At 42.7% G+C, this 24,639-nt stretch overlaps 2 protein-coding genes across 6 annotated transcripts in view; both read left to right on the plus strand.

Annotated features, from left to right (window-relative positions):
• The window catches only part of EEF2K (eukaryotic elongation factor 2 kinase), a 33,017-nt gene extending 19,323 nt beyond the window's left edge, over window positions 1-13,694 (plus strand). For 3 of the 4 annotated variants that reach the window (XM_082313617.1, XM_082313619.1, XM_082313618.1), the window contains 11 exons: window positions 983-1,115; window positions 1,825-1,952; window positions 2,557-2,758; window positions 3,036-3,103; window positions 3,880-3,957; window positions 4,792-4,854; window positions 6,199-6,333; window positions 7,567-7,755; window positions 8,151-8,275; window positions 9,721-9,899; window positions 10,580-13,694. In XM_082313617.1, the coding sequence (XP_082169743.1) occupies window positions 983-1,115; window positions 1,825-1,952; window positions 2,557-2,758; window positions 3,036-3,103; window positions 3,880-3,957; window positions 4,792-4,854; window positions 6,199-6,333; window positions 7,567-7,755; window positions 8,151-8,275; window positions 9,721-9,899; window positions 10,580-10,689 (1,410 nt within the window). In that variant the 3' untranslated portion in view covers window positions 10,690-13,694. The remainder of the gene's footprint in view (window positions 1-982; window positions 1,116-1,824; window positions 1,953-2,556; window positions 2,759-3,035; window positions 3,104-3,879; window positions 3,958-4,791; window positions 4,855-6,198; window positions 6,334-7,566; window positions 7,756-8,150; window positions 8,276-9,720; window positions 9,900-10,579) is intronic. The other variant, XM_082313620.1, reaches the window with a different exon arrangement.
• A 3,235-nt stretch (window positions 13,695-16,929) lies between these two features.
• Window positions 16,930-24,639, plus strand: part of POLR3E (RNA polymerase III subunit E) — a 30,491-nt gene continuing 22,781 nt past the window's right edge. For both annotated transcript variants that reach the window (XM_082311798.1, XM_082311799.1), the window contains exons 1-4: window positions 16,930-17,031; window positions 21,537-21,617; window positions 22,821-22,871; window positions 24,190-24,267. In XM_082311798.1, the coding sequence (XP_082167924.1) occupies window positions 21,582-21,617; window positions 22,821-22,871; window positions 24,190-24,267 (165 nt within the window). In that variant the 5' untranslated portion in view covers window positions 16,930-17,031; window positions 21,537-21,581. The remainder of the gene's footprint in view (window positions 17,032-21,536; window positions 21,618-22,820; window positions 22,872-24,189; window positions 24,268-24,639) is intronic.

Below are 24,639 nucleotides of genomic sequence, written 5' to 3' on the forward strand. Positions count from 1 at the left end.
TAAAATACTGTCAAAAAATGCAAAGTGGTCAGCGTAGCAAAGGAGTGTTTTACTGGCACTTGAAGGTTTTGTTCTTTTCATTTTTCCCCCTATTTTTAAGGTATTTGTCATGATGCTTAATGTAAGCAGAGGGTTTATGTTCTGGGCTGTCTTTTCTACACTGAATCAGTGCTGTGCTTTCACAGGTTGGGAACAAAATGTTCCATGAGATTTGCTGCAGTTAAAATGTTTGTCTATCACCACCAGTCACCTCCCCCAGGCCTGGCAGTGCTTTTTTGGAGGCCTTCCCAGAAGATTCCTAATGTCTCAGCTTTATGCCAAAGAGAAGGGCTTTTTATACTTGATTCTTGAGATGCTGCATTTAAAGAGTACAAATGTACATTTCATTATCTGACGCATGAATGCGGAGCCAGATCAGCCGTTCAGGGGGACATCCCAGAGGGCATAGTAGCAGAAGGAGAATTTGTGGGGATGCCCACTTTTTTTTTTTTTTTTTTTTTAATTGTTCAAAATGTGGCAGAGGTTTGCCTGTTGGCAGAAGGAAGCAGCGTGGCAGGGCTGCAGAGCTTGGAGATCCACAGGCACAGCCAGGATGTTTATGCAGAAGTTATTCTGCATTGGCTTCACCACTGTTGTTCCCTCTGCCGGGCAGCTCCCCACTTCTTAAGGCGAAGACTGTAGTGGAAAACAGAATCTCCAGTACAGGAAGGAGGAATAAAGCAATTTCCTCTCCCCTGCATGTTCCCACTGCTGCTTTTCACCCTACCTCTTTTAGCCCATCTCTGAGTTGGGGGCAGGTTGGAGAAGCAATTCACTACGTGCTTTTAGTCTCTCATTGCATTCATCATGATGTTTATACCAGTTATACTTCACCAATAGGGTTATCAGACTTCTTTGCCCGTTTATAAGTGGTGAATATGTGTTGCTGTTTTCAGTAGATCAAGGGAGAGTTTTCTCAGACATCTTCTATGGTTCTCCCCAGGCCTTTAGTCACTTCACCTTTGAGCGCTCAGGACACCAACTCATTATTGTTGATATCCAGGGAGTTGGAGATCTTTACACGGACCCTCAGATCCATACAGAGAACGGTACAGATTTTGGAGATGGCAACCTAGGTAAAATCAATGATCCTGTTTCACGTGCTAATGGATGCTTATTTTCTCTTCCCAGCTGTCTGCTGAGTAGTCATGACACGGCTGAGTGAGCAGGCACGTTTCTGAGGGTCTTGCAAACAGCTGGGGAATTTCTATTGTAAGGAGTCCCTGAACAGGGCAGCTGTCATGCAAGGGCAGATTTAAAATGAAAGCTGATCTTGGCTCATGTCACCTGGCCTACTCTTAAACCAAACAAGTAATGAAATTAAGTAGCTTCCTACAATGTGAGAGCAATAATCATGGCCTTTAATTTCCTTGCCACATTGCAGGAATGGATAGAGCTGAATGTGGAGAGATAAGCCTTGCATATTTTTAATGCTTCAAGTGTCCATACATTAAGTTGTTCATAGGACACAGCAAGCTTTGTAATCAGGATCAAATTTAGGCACATTTCTGAATGATGCAGCCAAATTAATTTTTTATTATATTCTGTGCATACATTGCTTTTGAAGATTTTGCAGACTTCCTTTCACTTTGTGCAGGAGAGAGTGAAAAGGCCTTACAGGTGTCAAAATAAAATGGAAGCGGGTTGAGCTGTGTGTGCTACAAACCACTTTCTCTTTTTCTTTCTCTTTTGACTTTTTAGAAAATGCTTTGGGACTATAAGTAAACCATCATATACGCTTTGAGTAAACCCTTCACTTTTTTTTTTTTTTTTTTAATGCTGTAGGTGTTCGAGGTATGGCCTTATTCTTTCATTCTCATTTCTGCAACAAGATTTGCAAAAGTATGGGGCTTACACCGTTTGATCTTTCGTCCAAAGAGAAAGATGCCTTGGATTGTAATAAAAAATTGCTGGTAAGTGTTTGATGAAAAAAGTGTAACTAAGCGGTATAGCAGGTTTATTCTAACTTTAAAAGCCCTGTAAATAAAACTGAAATATGCTATTTACATGGCAAATAAAACCACCTTAATCACTAATGTTGCAGTCTAAAATACAGCAGTTTAAAGCTGACTTATCCATACTTGTCTCTGAATTAATGCTGTAGCTTTAATTAATAGGGAACCTTGTAACACATGTATATGTAGGACCAAGTATATCTTTGAATGCTGAAATCATTAGTAAGTTTTGTATCTCACAAACCTAATTTGGGGACAAAAAAGAATAGAACTGCTTGTCTTTAACTGATCTCGGTTTCCACCGATGTTAGTGGGAATGGGACTTGATGAAACACTGAATGAAATTCAATCCTAAACAGAAGTGTCTCTGACTGTAAGAATGCCAGGACTTGATATTTTGTTGGGTTGTAGAACTTTTCAAAGCAAATAGTTATGTATACATGTGTGTATTTATACCCCCTCTTCTGTAGAGGGCTCCTAATAAATATTCGTGTTGGCTTATGTGGCATGCTTAGAATACAGAGAAGCATTATTCATGGGACTTTCTTGTTAATTTGCCAAGGAGTCTGCTCAAACAATTCTCCGTGGCACAGAGGAAAAATGTGGCAGCAGCCGGGTGAGAACAGTTTCTGGTAGTCGGCCTCCTCTGCTCTTCCGCCTGTCTGAAAACTCTGGAGATGAAAGCATGAGTGATGTAGCATTTGACTCTCTACCCTGCTCTCCTTCCTCAGCAACGCCTCACAGCCAAAAGATGGACATGCTTAGTGAGTGAGCCTCATACGTAACTTCCTTGGGGGTTCCTGAACATTTGGCAGCAACTTGTTTTATTTTGTTGGTTTTAAACAACAGCATGTTGTATTTAGTCCAGAATACTTGTCTCCAGCATTCCTCTTGGAGCAGAAATAACACTAAAAGTACTTCTATGTAGATAATTAATGCACAGATGCTTCTGTGAAAAAACTGCGATAAAATGATGGTATCTAGAGCTTTCTCCTCAAGCGTGTTATCCTTACAATAAAAAGCAAATATTTTTCTTCCTAGATTGGCCTGTGTTCAATGAAGTAGATAACCTGGTTCACAAAGACTACGATCAGCTTGATAACCAAAGGGTGAGTGTCTTTCCACAGAAAATGAGATTGCAGTTCCTTAGTGAGTATGTGTTTGAAGGACTGCCTGAAGGCTTTGTTCAGTAAAAGCACATAAAGGTGCTCTGCCTGCTTTCATTGCTTCAGGTCCGGTTACCTGCATGCATTTGCTGTTTCTACTAAAGAAAGAACATTTTATTTTAAAATAGTATTAATTATTTTTTCCCCTCCAGAAATTTATTTGCATCTGGTGTATTTTAACAGATAATTAAAGCACGTGTCTGTTCCCCTGCCTGCATGTTGTGTCTTTGGCACTTGTGCCAACTGCTGTGGTATGAAAGCTAAACAGAATCCCCATTGATTAGGGCTCTGCAAATCCTGGTACTGTGGGATGTTAGGGAACCTCACCTGAGGAGACTGCAGTAAGTTTGCAACAGGAATTTTCCAGCACTAGGGCCTTAATACCAGGGGCTGTCAGTTACTGTTTTATCTTTTGACTGGCTACCACTGAAGACTGAAACTATATTAAGTGGATTCTTGGTTTGATAAAGTATAAGTCCTTGATGATTTTTTTTTTTAAGGTATCTAAGGGAGAACACAAGCTTGGACGGTACCTTCTAGGACATTAAGTCCTGTTCTGTCTGTCAGAGGTAGCACAACATACTGGATGAAAATGATTGTATATCCATCCAGCTTATCTCATTGAACCAGCAGAAGGTTTTTTCTGTTGGAAATGTCAAGTTGAGATCCTTACAAAGGATAGTGCTAATGCTGTGATGTTTTGTTCTTATCTTTTGTAGGATTTTGAAAATGGTGGAGACAGTGGATATCCCAGTGAAAAGAGAAGTGAGCTAGAAGATCTGGATCATAGAGAGAGGGTAAGAACCTGACTGGGTTTAGCAGAGTTGGGCCTATTGATACTTGAACTGTTTCCATAGAAGAATCTTATTTTTTATTCCTCTCGATCTAGACTTTGTAAACAGAGGAAGCAGTTAGAAAGAAATTCCCTTATGTTGCAAAATTACTTATTCATCTTGGGAATGTTAAAGACACTTTTACAGCAAAAAGACTATTTGTAATGAGGAGCTTAGTTTCAAACATTACATTTGATTGCATATTGTTGTGGGTTTTTTTAAGTATTCTGTATTGCATTTGGGAAATGCAGCCAGCTTCTTGTCGCATGGAATCCATGAATATGGTCTACTTTCAGACTCTTCTACCCTCTACTTTCTGTGGCTTTATATGGCTGGAGATATCACAGAACTCAATGTTGTTGTCAGTTAATAATATGCATAAGAGAATTATGCAATAACATGCATAATAGTATTCCTGTGAGTTAGTTCGTTACTCCTTTAAAATACAGACTTTTAAATAAATGCTTTTTGACCTGGAGATCTTAACAAGATATTTAATTAGAAGATTGGAAAGAGAATACTCCTTCCAAAGATACCATGCATTTTGTCACCTGTGAAGAGGCAAGGTATTTGTCATGGGATATCCAGTTTACAGGATTAAAGCCTCGGTGTGCCATATTCTTTACCATTTCAGTATGTTTCTTTTTATATTGCAATACCACTGAGAAAAATGCGTCCAGTGGAAGCTATTTTGGTCATTGTCACTGTTAATTTTGCTGGATAGGAATAGTCTAGAAGGATAACTGGCACACATCAGTTGCTGCAAATTGAATGATGCAAATCTTTACATTAACGTAGGGCCATTCAAACAACAACCGAAGGCATGAATCTGATGAAGACAGTTTGGGAAGCTCCGCAAGGGTAAATAAAGCAGAAATGTTCATAGACAATGTTTTCCACTCTGTCTTTTATTCCGCTCATCTGCCGTCTAACTTCACATCGCTAAATCAGATGTCACTTTTCCTTTCTTTTCAGCTACAGAATATGTTTATTAATATTAACTTACCACTCTACGTTGTTTCCTTTTTTGTTTTGTCTTTATTTTCCAGTTGAAGAAGTACTGTTATAAACGAACTGTCACCTCTGTAACTGATCCCTGACATAAATTACTGATCCCTGACATAAATTACTGATCCCTGTAACTGATCCCTGACATAAATTACTGATTATGCATGGGTTTCTCACTTAAAAAAAAAAAAAATTCTAATTCTATGGTTTGTTTTTCTGCCTAACTAGATTATATTTCCTTTCTTCACTTTATTTTTGGAATTGTGTCCCATACGTGGTTGGATGATTTTTTTTAAAAACATACAGTGTTTGAAATACGTGGAAGTAACTCTCTCCACTGTGTACCTAACGGAGCTAGGGAAGACCAGACCTTCTTGTATGTTTTTACTAAATATAGCTTCTGTGATAATTAATTTCTGTGGCTATAAACTTAAATAACTATTCTGCAGGGAAGGAAAAAACAGAGCTTTGACAACAATGAATAATTTAATTAGATACACTTTTCAGAATTTCCTTGTAATGATTATATATTGCTGTTTCAGGAAATTGAAACAGCTTTAACAGACTGAAGTTCTGTGCCAGTAACCTTCCCTGTTGTGTTTCCCCTGTGTACCTCCAAAGGCTTTCACTTTGATAGGATTGGTGTTGGCTGCTTCCCATCCACCCATTATGCTGAAAAGTTGTTTGTTCTTGTTTGTGTTGGACATCCTGAGAAACACCAATGCATGTATCTGCCTGTCATCTTCTGCATTGTTATCTTGCATTTTTCTAGACTTGTAGAATGCAAGCAGCATTTAAAATGTTTTGAACTGTAATTCTGACCAGAAAAGTATGGGTTTAATTTTTTCGTGCATGGATAACCTCAGTGCTTGCAGTGTGACTATTCAGGTGCTTATTTTTATAAGTACCTTGTTTCTGATTCAGAACTCAAAGATAATGCTTTGCTTTGCTGCTGTCATTTATGGAAGATATTTGATGTTGGGATTAGAAATAGAGGGCTTTACTCTGTTTCTTTAATGAAGAATAATAACCATTTATTCAGCTACTAACATGACTTTTGAAAGCCATGTCTTAAATTACAGTGTTTACTAATAAGTAATAATATTAATGGAGGCTTTGATTTCTGGATGGTAATCCATATAAATAGTATGGAAATTTTAATTTTGGATAGAAATAATAGTATATTCCCTCTTTCAGATCAGTGTGGAGAAATGGAATCTCTACAACTCTTCCAGGGTCCATGTCCACAGACCGTCCTGTGTTGCCCAAGAAATTCAGAGGCTCAATGCACTAGAACTTGAAAAGAAAATTGGGAAGTCGGTCCTTGGGAAGGTAGGATGGGTCTAGTAATCCTGTTCTTTCCAACTGGAAAGAAACATTCTTGTATTTATTACTTACATAGAGGTGTTGCCCTGCATGAGTTATTTGTGCAGGTGAAAATAAATAACAAGTCTATAGCTTTCTGTCACCTAATCATATTTTGTAAGGGACACCTAAGCTCGGGAACCCATGAATTCCATCTGCTTTTGGACTTACAACATCTGGGCTCCTTTGGGAAGGACCCTGTTGTTGGTTTGTCTGCCTTTCCAGAGGCATCACTCAGAGAAGATAGAGTGGGATAGATATGGTGTGCCTGACCCATGTACCTTGGAATAGGCAAGGCTGAGCTCTTGAAAAATGGTAGCATGGACCAACTCTTTTTACTCCAGACTATCCCAGACAATGCAAATGTGAATTAAGTTTGGGTTTATATAGGGGCTTAAGCCCGCACTCAAAACACACGATGTAGATCTTCCTGAACATCCCGAGAGCATCAGATGTTCTCAAACCTTTTGGTTTGAGAAGAAACCTGCCTTTCCCTTGGGGAGGGGAGGAAAAAAAAAAAACCCTCAAAATCCCATGACATGTTTGGGGTGAAATCCTGTCCCCACTGACAAGAAAGGCTTCAGTGGTATGAGGATTTTACCCTGGATAACCTTCTTGATTTCTTGTGTCTCAGGTTAATTCATTTCCTGTGAGGGCCCTTGCTGTACATAGAAGTCTGTGACCGATGGTCACTGCTCTTTGTGCTGCTGGCTGGCGTGTTGGGCAGTTGCAGGCTGGGTGCCTGTAACTATGACTACTAAAGGTCTCCAAGGCCCTAGCAGATATGCTGGGACATGCCCCTAAGACCAGGTGCTCTGGTGTGGCAACCTGCTGGGGTACTGCTTAGGGCACACTAATGTGGGAAGATGTGGTAGCTACTGTCTTGCTGAATTAGGGCTCTTATCTCTAGTAGTCAAGTTTATAAAGGTATGTGTCTAAGCTTACAGAACTGGAGAGGTAGCTGCGCTGCATATAATCATCGCTTTTTGCCTGTTTAATCTGTTCAGGCATAAGTCAGGCTCCAAGTCTGTGTGTTATCAAACTAGTCCTCTGCTCGGTCAGAGGTACACAATTAGCTTTAATTAAGTAGTCACCTCAGAGAGGTGTTTTTGTGGCCGAGTAAAGTATGGGCACAGGGCTTTTGAAGAAGCAGATCTATACTTAATACCTGTGTCTCTTTCCTGTACAATTGTGTTCTAGGTTCATTTGGCCATGGTTCGCTATCATGAAGCTGGGCGTTTCTGTGAGAAAGACAAGGAATGGGATCAGGAGTCAGCCCTGTTTCACCTGGAGCATGCTGCAGACTGTGGGGAGCTGGAAGCCATCGTTGGGTTAGGGCTCATGTGCTCTCAGCTGCCACATCACATTCTTTCTGAGGTCACTCTGGAGGTAAACAGAAAGACCAAAAAAAAATGCCAAAATGCAGAATTGTGGTCCATTGTAAAAATAACATAAGAATAGCAGGAAATGGAGACAAAACAATAACCATAGTTAGGTGTTCTGTAGCCTCTTAAGAGAAAATAGATAACTTTGTAATTAAGGACTTGGACAAAGCAGCAAAAAATATTACCTGTTTTCTGGTTTTGCCAGCAAATTACTGCATACCTTTGGGAAGCGATCTTTACTATTCAGCTTCTTAGTTTCTTGTGGCTGGGCCTGTTTCTCAGGCATACTAAACACTTGCAGCCATTACTGACTTGGAGAAACTGCATTTAGTGTTAGAGGAAGGAAGGGATGGTTTTACTTAGAAACACCCATTTTAAAGGTTTTGTTTGTTTTACTAGGACACAAAGGAGAACAGAAATAAAGGATTTGATTACTTGCTGAGAGCAGCAGAAGCTGGAGACCGGCCTTCCATGATTCTGGTAGCAAGAGCGTATGATACAGGTGTAAATCTTGGTTCAGACAGGTACTGTGCATGACTGAGTAACTTAACTTGGTGATACTTCATGGCGGGGCGGGAGCGGAGAAACACTTGCTGCATGTCTTTCATTCACATAAAGAGCTACTATGAAGTAGCATTTTGGAGTTACTTCAAACTTACCCAGGTGTGAATAAAAGCAGGGTTTAGGCCATGATATATCAACACAGAAATAAAATCAGAGATCATTTCTGCTGTTGGAGACCTGCATGTGTGTTGGACCCACCTGCATGTTTGAGTTTAGCCCTCATACTGAAGTTGCCCTATGATAGCCAAGTTTTCGTGCTCTGAAGTTGGTGGTAAAACTCCCCTTGACTTCACTGGGAATTGCATACTTGAAAATCTTGGGATCAGTAGGAGAAAATGAACACAAGAGTTGTAGTACCCTAAAAATAAGTGAAAAGTATTTACAACTGCCATGTCTCCTCCTTAGTGATTTTTTGAAAGCACCGTTTTTTAAAAAGGTGGAGGGGGGTTTCTAATTAAGCTGTGAAAGAAGCTGTAGAACAGGAGAAATAGGTGAAGTTGTAGAGTGGGTATAAACAAGATGCAGTCAGATGAACAAAGTGTTTGTCACAGTTGTAGTCTTCCACTGCTTCTCGTAATAAAAGTAGGAATGGAAATTTCACAGGAACATAGTCTTAATGGTGAGGATGTTCTTTTAATTAAGGATGATTTTAAGTTTTAAGAAGTTTAAAAATGCTTTTACCTCAGTAAGTCTCTCTTAATTTGGCCAGCACTCCTATCTTGATAGGAGGGATAGGATCAGCATTGTGACTAAGAAATAGATTGTGATTTGCCAAAAGGCTACACAGTATATTGGTTTGATTTTTTTTTTTTAGCATTTTAGATGAGTTCTTAAAGTGGAAAAACATTAATTTTCTTAAGTACCAAATATAACAGGTGGTGATAGTGATTTTTCTGCTTTTGTATTGTAGCATGTCTTCTGTTACTTACACGAGTTTTCTGTTTTGCACATCAGTGAAACACTTGGCAATGGTGAAATTTAAAATAACATTAAGCTTCTAATTGAAGTGGATTGAGCATTCTCAGTATGAAAATCACTGGTTTTAAAGTATTTATGAAACAAGACTCTGCAACTTCCGATCGTTTCTAAATCAGTTATCTTCACAAATATGAATGCTAGCCCAAAACCATACAACTAGTAATGAAAGCTCAGACTCTGGAGTTCAGCAAGACACTTCAGTCTGATACGTTCTCCTCTGTAATTACTGCATGAAGTGACCCCAGCTTCATTTGATATGGTGACCTGATGCTGCAGTGCAGAGTTAGTGAGCCTCCATGAGAACACTTGCTTTCTTGGAGAGCATCAAGGCTCTGAGAAGCTAGTGCAAAATTGAATTCTGAATCTCCAATGCAAAGTACATTTGTTTCCTAAGGTAACCATCTTCAAAAATTATTTTTAACTTCAGAGTACAGGATTGGAAGGAGGCACTGTACTGGTACAATGCTGCGCTGAACATGACCGACTATGATGAGGGAGGTGAATATGATGGCACTCAGGATGAGCCCCGGTATCTGCTCCTGGCCAGGGAAGCAGAGATGTTAATGATGGGAGGGTTCCACCTGAATAAGGATCCACAGAGATCAGGTGAGGCCTCATTTTGTTTCTGTAATCAGTAATCCTGCTTTTCCTTCCCTTTTCCCCCAATATTTATCTACTCCAAAAACACATGCTTCAGCTGTTAAAAAACATACAGAGGGTCAGTACATTCAGATTTGTGGATGAAGCTGTAATGATGCTGGGTGATATAAGGCTGAAAACAGTGAAATCTTCCTTGCTGAAAACAGTGAGATCTTGCTGATGACAAGGGGTAGTGGGTGGTGCCAGGTCCAATCCTGTGATGCACTGAGTCACTAGCAAGCAACCTTCATTCCCTATGAGGCCTCTGAATTGCAGGTTGCTGCTTGTATTTTGAGTTACACCCATGACTCCCAGGCCCTACACAACATTGTCTTAGTTGTTGTGTAACCTAGATGTCAGGTGTCTTAAGTCTTACAGTCGTCTTGGGGGCTCCTACAGGCTGGTCATATTTCCAATCCTTACAAATACGTGGAAGAGCCAGCAGCAGCCAGTCCTATAACTTCCACTTTGAAGAGCAGAAGCCAGATTCCCAGCTGATGAAACTCTGCTGACACTATTAAAACACACCCATACATCCAGCCCTGTAGTTTGACCTCAATTTCACTTTTTGTCTTTTAATTGCTTCAAGATAAAGAGATGTTTTTTTGTTACCCTGTCAACATAACTGATACTATTTCCTCCTCTAGGTGAGCTGTACACAGAAGCAGCAGAAGCAGCAATGGAAGCCATGAAAGGCAGACTGGCAAATCAGTACTACCAAAAAGCAGAAGAGGCTTGGGCAATGATGGAAGAATGACACCACAATTAAGCAGTTGTTGTATATACATTTTTTTATAGACTTGCTGCATTTGCAGCTAAAAGATATATTTTTATGTGGTGTTACCAGTTTCTTTTTTTGTATTTTAGTTTTCTAATTTTTTTGAGGGGAGAAATCCAAATGTAAGTGATAGGGTGCCATAGCGTACTTCTGCTAGTGTTTTAAAGCTGTAATACAGACACACTTGACCTTTTGTATTTTTTTAACTGTTAGAACTGAGAGGCCTAGGTTTTTTGATAAAAATGAAGCTAATGTTTGTGTAGGTTTCACCTGTCCTGTTTTTTTATGCAGCAAATGATCAGTGTGTTTACATTTTTCTTCTCCTCCCCACATACAGAAAAACATTTTTCTAAATTCTCAGCATTTCTTCATCATTTTCGTTGTACCTCACCAAATTTGCATGTGAATGTAAATTTTCAATTTAAGCATGCAGCTACTCATTTTAATAAGTTAGTCCTATTCTGTTACGCTGGTGTCGTTGGGCACTTCTGTTATTTTTCTCAAATGAATTCCAGGTAGAATCCTTACAGTTTGGGGAGGGGTGGGGAAGATGCTTCAGACTGGCAGTGAGGATATTCCGGGTGGAATATGTTTTATTCATTGCCAACACTGCATATTTTACCATCAGAAAATCACTGATGTTCCTGATGAGGTGAGGCATCCAGCTACCTCTCTCATTTTCACATTTTGCACCATATAATAACCTAGTTGTATAAAATTCTACTGATCTTATATGATATTTGTCCAATGATGTACAGTAGCAAGATCTATAATGTATGGGTAATTTGAAGTTATTTTTACGGTGACATCTCAATTTTCAGTGAAGCTCGATCATCTCACTTAAAATGAGAATACGCTTTCCACCATGTCCTTTGAAAAGGTTAGGGGATGTTGATTCACCTATTTCTATGTATAGAAAATAATTTATCTGGTTTAAATAGCTTTTAAAATAGTGTTTTATCTGCAAATGGTTTCAAATGCCAGTTAGAGAAGATTGCTGGTTAAAAAGAGAAAACCATATTATCCCCGAACACTTGTATTTCTGTGTCCTGGGTGCATAATCCTAAGCAGTAACGGGAGGACACATACATGGTGGTGGTTGAATTATCATTGCATAGAGATAAGTTTCTTCCAAATCCATTATTTTATTCCAGAGCTGCTGTGCCATCTATATGGATAGTACAGAAGCCGTTCCTATTTCTTGGTCATGGTTAACAGTCATTTTGCAGGAGGCTGAGATGGAAGCTTTTCCTTGGCCTTACAGTTTCCTGAGGGTGTAAACTGGTATGAATAAGGGGCAGCCCCTGTGAAGCGCTGAATGACCTATAATGTTCACCAGCCTCACTTTAGCCAAGCTTTTAAAAGCATGCTTAAAACTAAGCAGGCTGCTAGATGATGCAGTTGATTTCATTAGGACTTCTTGCATGCATAGCCAATTAATATTAATTTCTTGTAAAATGTAGAAACCGTTCAAGGAACAGAAATCAGTTCTTCCTTTCCTGTGCGAGTGCCCATCACTGGGCTCCAAAGTTGTGCTCCCCATTTGCTCCCTTTCTGGCAAGTAGATCTTGAATTACTGTTTAAACAGTATCCAAGCATGATGTTAGTAGCAACTGGCGCTGTCTGAAAGAGGTGATATCCTGGTGGTTAAGGAAGTCAGACGGGAAGATTTGAATACTTTCTAGGAGGGAAGGAAAAGTTATCCTTGGATATCGTACTTCTGGGTGGGCGCTGTAACCACCAGGCACTTGTAGCCATGAGTAGCCTTGCAACACATGGCCACGTCTTCTTGCTGTATAATGCAGGGGGGATGGGAAGGTAGTGCTCGTGGCCTTTTTATTTCATCTTTTCTTTTGTTTTGAGAGTGAAGGTGAAGCTCTTCACCTGTTAATGGAGGAATGTCTAATTTGTAGATGTCAGTTGGGCTTAGGTAGATATTAAGCTAGGTGCTAAAATAACCACATTTTTGGACCTAATATTTTTTGGACCCAATATGCTGAAATAGAACCGGAGTTTGTAGGATCGCAAGCCAGATGGATGTGTTAAGTGCCCATCCAAAGTTCTGCTTTAGGTGCCTAGAGCCTCTTTTGGATGTGGCCTTTTTGCTCTTTCAGTTCATAGCATTAAAATATCAGCTCTCAATGAAAGGTAAATGTGCCATTCACCTCTGAAAACAGCTGAATAGTCAGTGTTTTGTGCAGAACTGATACAGTGTAGGCACTATAACAAATTCAGTCAAAAGGATTTGTTTTCCTCATAAGGTGTTGATGCCAAGTCTGAGATTTTCCTTGAGAAGGAAGCATGTGTAACACCACCACCAACCATGTAGGGAGGAGAGAGGATTGAATGTGCCCGTCCAAAATGTGTACGTAAAGGATGTAGGGTGTAATTATTGACACTTTTTGGTGTAGTTTAATGTGCTAAATTCAGTAGTTGCTAAAGTTGCTGACAGTTTTCTGTAGATCGGTATGTAAATGTGCACACAGCTCAGTGAAAAAATTATTATGATTAATTCTTTGTTTGCAAATACTACTTTTTTTAGTGATGTAGACTACCTTCTCTCCTGAGGTGGTGTCCTATTATTTAGCTATACAATGAACAGGACTGTCAATAATTTGCAAATGGAAATTGTTTACAGAACTATGCACAACTTATTCTATGACATTCTTTTGAAGAGAAAAAAATATATATTTGACAGACTTTTGGAATGATATTGCTATATGCTGTATTTTTAATCTATTCACAATGAATAAATAAAAATCTGTATTTTTAAAAAATGTGAAAATAACTCTGAGGCTCAGCCTGCCAGAACTTACCCGGTTTCAGTGTTTCCAGATCTCGGTGGGAATATTGCTTGGGTAAGGACGGTGAGATGGAAGCCTTTGTATGTCAGACGTAAATACTGATTGCCTGCATCCCTTAGTCCTCTCATTCACTTTGGTTTCATTCTGGCTGGTCAATAAAGTTGTTCTTTTTGTCACTTTTCTCAGCAGAGTTTTAGTCATTGCATGTGGGTGTTTGCTTTTGGGTTTTTCTTTATAATTTGCCAAAGTTCAATCCTACTATTGCAAGCTTCCAGAAATCCTGTGTGGGGTTTTTTGGGGGGGTTTTTTTTGTTGTTTTTTTTTTTTTTATTTTTCCATCCCTGATTTCATTCACTTTCAACAGTCAGAAGTAACTAACTGGGAGATAATGACTAGATGTGTACAAAATTTGTTTTCCTCAAGAAAACTAAATGGTTGATGTGCTGTTTTATTTGCATTCAATTACACATGCAATGTCTGTAACTAAGATGGGATAAGATGTAAGGACTGAAGTGCTCGTTTGCGGTACTGCTACAGAGGCATCCTCATGCCTTCGGTGTTTGCTCAGTCCTGAGAAGATGAAAATACTTGGCCTCTATGATTTGATGTGGGAGAGTTTTTTGGTGATGGCTACAGTATCTAATGATACACTGTCATCTTCAGTATGATTTATTCCCCATTCTGTTCAAGATGAAAGTGTCTGATACTAGCCCCTTTAAACTGTTAAAAATGGAGCTCTTACTGTTGCTTTGTTATTGCTTTATTTAGACAGGTATAATTTATTATACCTGTATAGTTTAAACAATGTGAAATTGTTCTCTAGGAAAGGCACTTTGAAATAGCAGAATCTCCTAAAAAAAATAGCCCCAGCAGGGCCTCTTCACTCCACCATAGTGTCACTAAGATGAAAAATGGTGAAATTTGGCACTGCAAGTCTTGTCTTTAGCTATAGCTGCTGTCACCAAGAGCTGGAGTGTTTGGCAAGTGTAACAAAGGAGGTGGGGACAGCATCCATCAGAAAGCATGGAGACAGCCAACACTTACAAAGTGTAAATAAGAATATTGCCTGTTTCTTAGTTACTGGTCTGTGGGACTGATTTGAATCTCACTCTTTTCCCCACAGGTATAATTTCACTTCTGAGAGTAGAATGACTGCTGACAGACACAGGTGTAGTTTAGGTAGGCCAAATCAGGACCTCTCATCTGAATTTTAAAAGGGAGGATTCCGCTTGAACCTCAGGTTGGATTCAGGGCCAGTGCTTCTGGTGGTGAGTCAGGGTGTTTTCAGGTTTAAGTTCAGGGGCATCTGTGATGTGCCTCCCGCTGCTGGGGACCTGAACACTTCATGGGGACAGCTCACGGGCTTGTAACCATCAGGCCTGGTCCTTAGTCTGGACAGAACTGATACAAGGGTTGGGTCCTTGCTCTTCTCTGGCTAGCTCCTGCGCCAGGAATGCAATATAATGAGGCTGGTAGCTTGTGTTGTATTTTGAGTTCTCCTGTAAGTTCATTTTTTTTTTAATTTGCGAAAAAGTCCCATAATCATCATCCTACCTCACAGGGGTGAAATGAGAAATCTGGTGACCCAGCTGCCAGCCCTGAGGGGTGACCTGTGCTCTTACCCCTGTGTCACACGTGGCTTACGTGAATAATCTTGGGTACACGGGCTTCCGTCAGTGTTCAGAAGCGTCTCTGTGGCCAGGCACACAAACGTTTTGGGGACAGAGGCTGAGCTCACCCACAGCAGGGCAGAAAAGCATGTCTGTGGGAGGGTGTTGGTACCTCTCACTGCCTGGGTAAAAGGACCTGTGGGGCTGAGCAGCCCTTGCCATGAGAAAACCACTTGTAAGATACTCTCTGTGCAGCCTCTCACATGCCACATCTTCCCCCCTGCACAGACCGAAGGTGCTGTCCTGTGGACGGTACCCAGTGTCCACTGCTGCGCGGACAAGTGCTTGGAGACTGCGAAATCGGACTCCCCTAAACTTTCCTGCCTCAACAGATGACAGGTGATTTGCTATGTGAAGCCAATTCAGGCCTGCCTACCTTCTCTCCTCCCTGAACCTCTCCTGCTTTTCTGCAAAGCCGGGGCTGTGGGTGGCACATCAGCTCCTGCTGTTCTCAAAAAAACCCACATCCTTCTGAGGAGGCACTGAACTGGGGGTGTGAAACTGCACCAGTGACGAAGGAGAAGGATCCCATTCACGCGTACTCGTGTGTGCTGTTACTCCTCAGTACTTGCAGGCAGTGAATGAAATTTTTAGCAGGACTGTGCAAAGCTGCAGCCTCTTGGCAGAATCACGTTCAGCAGCTCCCCGCAAAGAGCTGGCGCGGCGGGGTGCTGCAGGGACAGGCGCGCTGCGGGAGCTGCCAGCGGAGGTGGGTGAACCGAGGCTGTTGGCAGGGCTCCAGCAGGTTTTATTTTCTCCATCCTGTTTAAATGGACTGCCACAACTACGGAATTAAATCAAGCTGCGTTAAGACTTTGTGGCCTTACCCTGGAGAAGCTGGAATTTTTCTCAAACGCAACCATTCAGCTCTAATTAAGGGGTGAGAATAACATTAATTCCCCAAGAAAACTTACCAGAATTTCAGGCAAAATGTGGACAGAGACTCCCAAGGGCACCTTCATGGGGCAGCAGGCAGCTAAGGCGTGCTGCTGCCCCTTCTCACAGGCGTCGTACCGATTACTGCTGCTACTACAGACAGCCACGCTGGTCCCTGTGCTGCAAGCGAAAAAAACCAGCCCCCCAGCCATAACGTCTGCTGGCTTTTCACTTTGCAAATTCCGTGAGTCGTAGCTTTGCAGCAGAAAACTGAAGCGCATGGGGTTTAGATCTTTGTTTTAGGCTTTCCGAGGGGGTGCCCAGGCCCTGTGCGGCGCCGTGGCGCCCACGTGGCAGCGGGGCGGCGCGGAGGGCTCCTCGCAGCCCGGCCCTGCCCGCGGCCGCGCCGTGTCCCCGCGTCCCCCGCGGCGTGGGGACGCGCGGGGCGCTGCTCCCCCCCGCTCCGCCCCTGGCTGCATCGCACGGCTGCAACTGCGACCTGCTTGGAGACGGGGATTAAAAAAACCCGCAGTATTTTGTTTTTGAGGTGGCAGGGGCGTGCGGGGAGAGCGGTTGCTGGGGACGGGGCTTGGGGATGGGGGCGCTGCTGAAGGGAAAAAGCCGGGAACCTGCTGGTCTGCAGTAAAGGCGGTGGGAAGAAACTGTCGCCAGGGCGGTAGCGTGGCCGAGCGGTCTAAGGCGCTGGATTAAGGCTCCAGTCTCTTCGGGGGCGTGGGTTCGAATCCCACCGCTGCCAACGGCTCTTTTTCTGCTGAGGGCCGCCGCTGCAGCGCCCCCTGGCGGCCGCGCCGCCCGCCGCCCGGGAGGGCATTGTGGGTAGGAGGAGGGCCGCGTCCCCACGTGCCGGCCGGAGTGACACCAACATGGCCGCTGCCTGAGCGCCGCCCGCCGCGCCGCGCACCGCCACCGGGGAGCCGGCGGCCCCGCTGCCCGCGCCGGCCTTCCGCCAGGTAGGCGGTGGCGGCGCCGCTTTTGCTCCTCGCGGGGCCGCCTGGGCGGCGGGGACCCTGCGGGCGGTGGGGGGGCGAGGAGCGCGGCCTGGGCTGGGGTGGGCTTTGCCTGTCCGGGGAGGGCGATGGAGACGAGACTCTCTGAGGACTTGATACCGCGGCGAGTACCGGGGCCGCAGCCGGGCGGCCGGCGCCCTGACAGGAACCGGCGCGTGGCGGGGCCCTTGAGGGGAGGGGGTGGGGGTCCGGTCACAGGCCGCGGCCCCTCGGCTCCCCTCGCCGGCGGGCCGGGGGGTGCCGGCCCGTCCTCCCGGGGCTGTAAAGCGGCGGCACCGGCCGGCGCGGGACCCTTCCGCCCAGGGCTGGCAGCTCTGCGCCTCCCGCCCTGGAAGGGCGCAGCTCACACGCCAGAAAATGCAGCCGGCTGCCCCTGCCTGAGCACCGGCCCCGAGGGGACGGTAGCAGGGCCCTGCCGCGCCGGGGGAAGAGGCGCCCGGTCCCCCCTGCTCCGGGGTGCGTTTGCTTCATCCCCGCGGTACGTGCGGGTTTGGGCGGCTGGCCCTGGCCTCCCTCCTCAGGTCCTCCTTCCCGGCGCTCCCCCTCTGCTGCCAGGCTGCTGTGTCAGGAGAAAGCAGGCTCGGAAGCTGCCAGAAATGAAGGAGCCGTTGTCAGCGGGGAGCGTTGGGGCGCGCAGGGCCCGCGGCCGAGCCGCTGCGAGGTGGAGCGCTGCCTGCGTGGACGATGGGGCTTGGCACCGCGACCTGCCGCCGTCCGGGGCTGCCCCTGTGAGAGTTACCGCGCAGCAGCGAGCAGCGTAATCCCTGCACCTGGCAGAACAGGCCTAGCACTTCGCTACGTAAATGTTAAGGTGTTAAAGAAAGGTTCATGCTTAATGCATAATCTCTTAAATCCTGAAGATGTGCTTCAGAGACGCCACCTCCAAAGAGAGGTCCTGGTGCAGAGGAGCCCTCTTTGGGTTCGCTGCCAGAAGATGACTGTGCAAAGCTGCTTGCAGGCGAGCACAGCAAGGAGAAAATTAGGCAAATAATTAGGTCAAAATTGTAATTATCGTAAATGTTTGGAAGGTGCTTCAGCTTTTTTTGCAGCTTCCATTTTACTGTACGCCATGAGCCACCCTGAGCTAGAGGATATGCTGCTAGGGCTGGACTGAGAGACCCCCTACAGAAGCAGGTCTCGGTGCCAGAGGAAATTATGGTAGTGATTCAGGAGATGGCATTCTTCCCACTTCGCTGGTTCGTTATCTATACTTTAAGGCACTGATGTGGCAAGTGTTCCTGGCCTTTCCTGCACTGCATACTTATATATGGAGAATATTTCAAGTTTCAGTGTTGGCACTTCAGGGGTCCATTATTACTGACAAATTTGGGTATCAATGAAATACCGGAGCATTTCTTACAGGCCTGGCTAAAAGTCTGTGTGTGTCAGATGACATACAGATTTGCAATTTTCCTTCTTACAGTTATATTAAAGTCTTTGGTGACAAAAATAGAAAAAGATAGCTCTAGTACCCAAATACCCTTCTAAGCGCAAACTTAAAGGTAGGATTCAGTTACTTCATCACTGATTTTTACAGTTCTTTAACAACAATATTTTTCTTCATTGGTTCTAAATTGATGATGTTACGGGCAACTGATGATGATTTCATTGGTCCTAGCGTTGGTCACGTTGCAGGAGAAATTAGAAGATTTATATCTCTTGCCCTCCTGCAAGCTGTTCTAAAGTTTAATGATTCATACTAATAACTTGCATTATATTTTAATTTGCACCTTGAAGGAAAGTCCCTTTTAAAAGAAAACATTTCTGCCAAGAGGAAGTTTGAAACTGCTGACCATGTTTGCTATCTCCTAGTGTTTAATTCCATTCTGTAACTCTTGTGGTGTCTCATATATATATATATATATGTAGATGACAAACGTAGAAATGAACACCGCCATATATATATACACACACATATACTGTAGACATAGAATTGCGTCTGCATGCCTTCAGCGAAAGCTTTATTCTGATTCAGAAGATTCCTTCAAGTTGCATGAGTATTATAAATTGTGCTGGGACACACTGCTTCCTATTTATAGACCTGTCATTCTGATACTCCAATAAAAGGAACTGTAGTCATTCTTTATCCTTAAATGAATAAGAAAAAATGTAATCTCTGTAACACAACATTTTCCTTGAGTACTGGCAGCTGGATTCACAAAGAGATTTCATGTATAATTGTGTAAGCAGCATTAGATGAGGGACCAGAGACCAGCTCCTTCAGGCTAAGTTTCTCTTTCTCTCCTGAGCCCAGGGAATCTTAATTTCTCTTCTGGAAAGTGGAATAACTTTCTCAGGAGAGAGAGAACAAGCTAGCACATACTTGGTACTCAGGCTGTCAAGAAGGGAAGGGTGGTTCCCAGTCCTCTCACGAGGGTGAGGAAGGAGGGTTTGGACCCAAGTCTCCCACCTCCTGGGTGTTATCATATGTTCTCACACATCTTTGGCATCCTCCCGTCATCAGCTCTGTTCTGAATGAAAACTGCAGTTGTTCCATTTTGTGCAGAGCTATCAGGCTGGCTTTACGTGAACCTGCTGTATCAGGCCACCCAGCGGACATGAGCAGGGAAGGCAAAACTGGAACTGGCAAATCTCATTTCTTTAAAACAATGTATTAATGCATGCATTTCTGGGAAGAACTGAGTGCCCGATCGCAGGAAATACTCTGAGATCAATCAGATACCACATACTCACAGTTGTGCAGTAACAGCCCCAGCCTGTAGTTAAGATACTGGCTTTTTGCTGTGAAGGTTTTGCATTTCTACAAAATTATTTCAAATATGAATCTGATATATTATTAAGTGGTAAATTTTCAAATACAAACGTATGGTGGGATGAGCCAGGGATATCCTGGTGCATAAATAAATGGAAAATTCCAGTTCAGTACCAGGAGGGGCACTTTTTTGGTAGTGGAGAACCTGTAAGTGAAAAATATGGAATCATATTTTGAGGTGGAGTGGCAGAAACACTGTAAATAAACCAGAGGTATTGCCTGAATGGAAGTTTGCCTGTGTGGTGATGTTAATAACTCTCGTCTCCAGAATGCCTATCCAGCCTCTCTGAAAGGTTTCTTAGATAACTCCGTATATATTAACATGATGTTTTGAGAAGCCTGCACATCTGTTGAAATATACTGAGCTGCTTAAATTGTGTGGTGGCTTGTGTATTTGAAAAAAAATGCCACCATCTTGGATGTAACGTGGATGCTGGCTTCCTTCTCTCGCAACTGTCTATTGCCAGCTGATCCTGGATGCTGCCTCTTTCTCTTTCTCTTCCTCCGTAGGAGGTCCAGCAAAGAAGCAAGCTGGCATTGAGGAGTAGAAGACAGTGAGGGAGAGTTCCTGATCATAGATCTTATTTCTTTGCCTGATCATCTTTGTTGTTAAAACTTTCCTTGGTCAGTTTGTGAGAGGTCTTATTTTTTATGCCTATCTTGACCAGTACTGTCTGATGAACGGTGTCTTCGGTGATCTGGGCTAATTAACATTGTTGCAATGGCATCCCAAATAATTTGTAAATCCTTTTGTTTGATTTCAGCAGGGGAAAACTATTGTTGCTTTAGCTGAGGGATCATTTTTTATTCAAAGGTCTGAACCAGGCATGACACTGACTTCAGCATTGGATTTAACATGGTAACTCTTTGTTCTAGAGCACCAGTTAATGTCAGAGTCTTATTTTCTTTGGAGTTGGTGTAGTTATGAAGTAAAATCCATTGTTCTGATGATTTCAGAGGACTCCAAGAGAGGCCGAGGAGTGTATTTTGGAGCTCTCATTTAGCAATACAGTCTGAAGAGTGGTAGGTCAGGAGACAAGGCTGCAACACGTCAGGTAGATGAAACAGAGTTCAGCACATTCACAGATGGGAATATTGTCTGGTCCCAAGCGCAGGGTTTACACAGGCTTCTTTCTTCTCCCCGCTCTTTAGCTGGGAGCTTTCTCCATTATCTGCTTTCAAGGAATTTTTCTGAGAAGGGAAGCTGGTGAACCGTATGGCACTGTCCTTAGTGACAGTGACGACTGCAGTGGCAGTTTCAGAGCTCACACCTGCTGACTGACCAGCCAGCGCACTGTAGATGTGCTGGCTGGAAAACCAGCTGCTAGCTGTGTGTTATAGTTACGCAGTGTATAAAAGATATGCTTTATGCAAGTCTTTCCTTCCGTGGAGCACTGATTTAGTGCTCTCTTTCTTACATAACTGCTGGCTTTCAGAAGAGTTAGAAGAACTTACCTATTTTTGAGACATTTGCTTGTCTCTTAAATTTGGTGACAGTCGGTCAAGATTGTGGAGTATTAAGGATCTGATCATGCAAACACATACATTCTGTTGAAAAACAGACTAAACGGATTACCACTGAAAGGAACCAAGTTAACTTGAACAAATACTCCAGGCTACATGTGGTACGTGGCGCAGATGTAGTGACTCATATGACATTTCTGTTTTGTTTCAGGTTGTGCCAAGGAATAAGCCAAGAAAAAGCTTTTTGTATCCTAGCATGGCAAATGAAGAAGATGATCCAATTATACAAGAGGTAAAAGTGCATTATGGCAGCAGTGATTGTACATGAGGCTTTATTATTATTATTATTATTATTATTATTATTATTATTATTATTATTATTATTATTATTATTATTATTATTATTATAGTTCCCAGTGTTCTTACATTGCTGAAACAATGTGTCGTCAACATCAGTGGTTGTCTTATAACCAATGGTTTGCTCTGTGCAAGGAAATATGTTGTGCGGGCCAAATATATGGCTCATGGTGTCTGTTTTGCCAAAATAGCGGTGTCTGTGTTGGCAGATTCAGCTCAAGTTTTTCACCCTTTGTAATCTTTCCATGTCAGAAGAGGAACACAGGTAGCGAACTTACTTCTACCACTGTGTGTTTCCAGTGACTCTGTTGCATGTCTCTGAGAGCTGTAAAAAATTGGGATGACTTTGATGAGTTAATATCTGTTGAATATGAAGCTAAAATGTTTCATGCCTTCTGCAAAAACAAGCAGTTGTGTTCTGATTCTGGACTTCTTTAAAGGACTGCTATGTCCCAAAGAGTAGCCACAGTGTCCTGTTCACTTTATGTCTGAATTTACACACCAGAAGTACAAGGAAGGGCAAGGAGAAGAGCCATGAGAAAATGAGTGGGAATTGTCAGGAGTATATCTAAAGGTATCTAAAATGGCAGCTTCCGTATGTGATATTCATGAAACATCTGTGGATTTTTGGTGCTGGTGGGAAAATACTAATATTGAATCAGATTTGGGATGTGGGTGTCTCTTGTCTAATTCAGAAAGATTTTATGACAAAATACTAGTAATGAAGTTACCTTTCAGTCATACTGCCAAAGAGAGAACTTCCTCCTCTTTCTATAATTGTGATAACAGATTCACTTTGACTCCTCGGAAAAAAAATTCCTCTTTCATTTCAGATTTATTTGCCAAGTTTCCTTAGAGAGAAAAAACACAGCTAGAGCCACTGTCTGCTGCCTCATCATAGTGGGGTTTTTTTGTTGTGTTTTTTTTTTTTTTTTTTTTTAAAAGGCCAACTGCAGAATTTCATGTCAAAATCAGCAGAGAGGAGACTTGACAAAAAGAGTCATGAATGTGTTTTATGTTAGGGTTTGTAATGAAAAGCTAAAACTGTCAGTATTTGAGCTCTAGGGATTGTACTTTTATCTGAGGCCCCATCAATTACAGCTGGCATCTGGTGAAAATTGTTTGTTTTGCTTTTTAGATTGATGTGTTCCTGGCCAGAAGTCTACTGGAGAAGCTGTATCTGTTTCAGGTATTTCAGTTAACTTTTATGCAGTGATAGTTTGTTTAAAATAAATTCTAAGAGCAGTAACTTTCCTTACTGCTTCAGCCTGCCAAGATCTTGGATATAGGCAAGCCTGTTTGGGTCTCAGTCAGTTGAAATATTTAATAATAAATCATTGTCAAGAGAGGAGTGGTCATTTGTGGCACAGACTTGTCATTAAATCACTCCATTTAACCACCCTAAGGGAGTGCTTTTAGTAGATGATGTCTTTTTATTGTGGTTTGGATAAATCTGCAATCTCTTAGCCATCTTCTGTCATCGCTGATTTCTGCGATCTTTACTAAACAAACATTTCTTTAGGACTGGCCCTATTTAAAATGTCATCAGTATTCATAAATTAGTGTGAGTCATCAGAAGAGCCCCCTTATGTTGTGGAAATAAAACTAGCTAGTGACTGAAGGTGGAAATGTGTTAGGAAGGTAGAGGTCTGTTTTCCATTCTGCCACTGAATTTCTCTCAATCATTTTATCCTTGTGATTCACTTTTCCCATCTGCAAAATGGGAAGTCTTTTGAGGCCGTTGGGTGAAATGTTCATTATAAACCAGTGATGCCCACTGGCAAGCCCACTGTCTCCTGTACAGATCCTCTGCACGGCACGTGCCAGCAGAGCATGGCTGGAGACAGCGAGACGTGTTGGACCAGGCCGTGCAGCCTTGCCTCTGGGATACCCACAGTTGCTCCATGTCAGGAGTGAGCATTGGTTAGAGATGGGGCCTGTGGGTGTTCTGGAGAAATGGCAGCTCTGGGCAGGATGCTGCTATGGCTGGAAGATTTCATTTGGATACCACACTGTCCTCTCAGCATTCCCAAATGGTTCAGAAGAGAGACCCATGTGGCTAAACCTGGGTCTGGTGTCCTGACTAGCTACATGTGGCCCGTGTCCTGTAAGCTAACACTAGTTATGTAAACCCACACATATTTTACTTTTAGAGAGTTAATGCTGAGGGATGGGTTTTTAGTTGCTTCTAACACTTTCTTTTTCTGCTGGACTAATGTGTGGTACCATTTGCCTGCGTTACAGCTTATTGTGGCGTGTGAGGGGCAGGAAGGGGGTTGTGTAGCAATGAAAGCAGAGGACTGGGGGGAAAGCAACAGGCTTTCTAGGTCATACACCCAAATCCCCTGATGACTCACAAATCAGTCAGGTAATTTCTTTTCTTGATGTCTTGTATCCGTCTGGCACGTGGATCTACATGTGAGGGGACAGGCAAGATTGAGTTAATTTCTGTGAAGTTCTTTGATCTTTAAATGAAGAGAGTTCTATGAAATGGATTTGTTTTCCAGTATCCTATTCGTCCAGCTTCCATGACGTATGATGATGTTACACATTTATCAGCGAAGATAAAACCAAAGCAGCAAAAGGTTGGTCATTGTTTGAGTCCAGTCTGTAAAAGTTGGTTTATGTTGTGCAGAATGTACTTAAGAAAAGCACGTTGTGCTATTAAGCTGTTACAACTATGCAGCTACCTGCAGGACCTGTGCTTGGAGGTATGGGGGAGTCTTTCATTGTGTCTGTAAAGTAGAGTTTAGAATAAGGGTAGTTTATAAAGAGAGGAATTAAAGTCATGATGGAAAAGCCACTCTTTTAATTTAAAATAGAGTCACTCAGGGAAACGTAGTTACTAATGCCAATTCAGTCTGTAGGTGCTTGTGCTACTACAGCTTGATTTAAAAGGTCTTTACAATATTCAGAAAAGGGTTGAGCTTTGGAGGCATGCTCTGTCTTTCAGTGTC

The sequence above is a fragment of the Platalea leucorodia genome, assembly GCF_965183815.1.
Source record: "Platalea leucorodia genome assembly, chromosome: 5".
Classification (NCBI taxonomy): Eukaryota; Metazoa; Chordata; class Aves; order Pelecaniformes; family Threskiornithidae; genus Platalea; species Platalea leucorodia.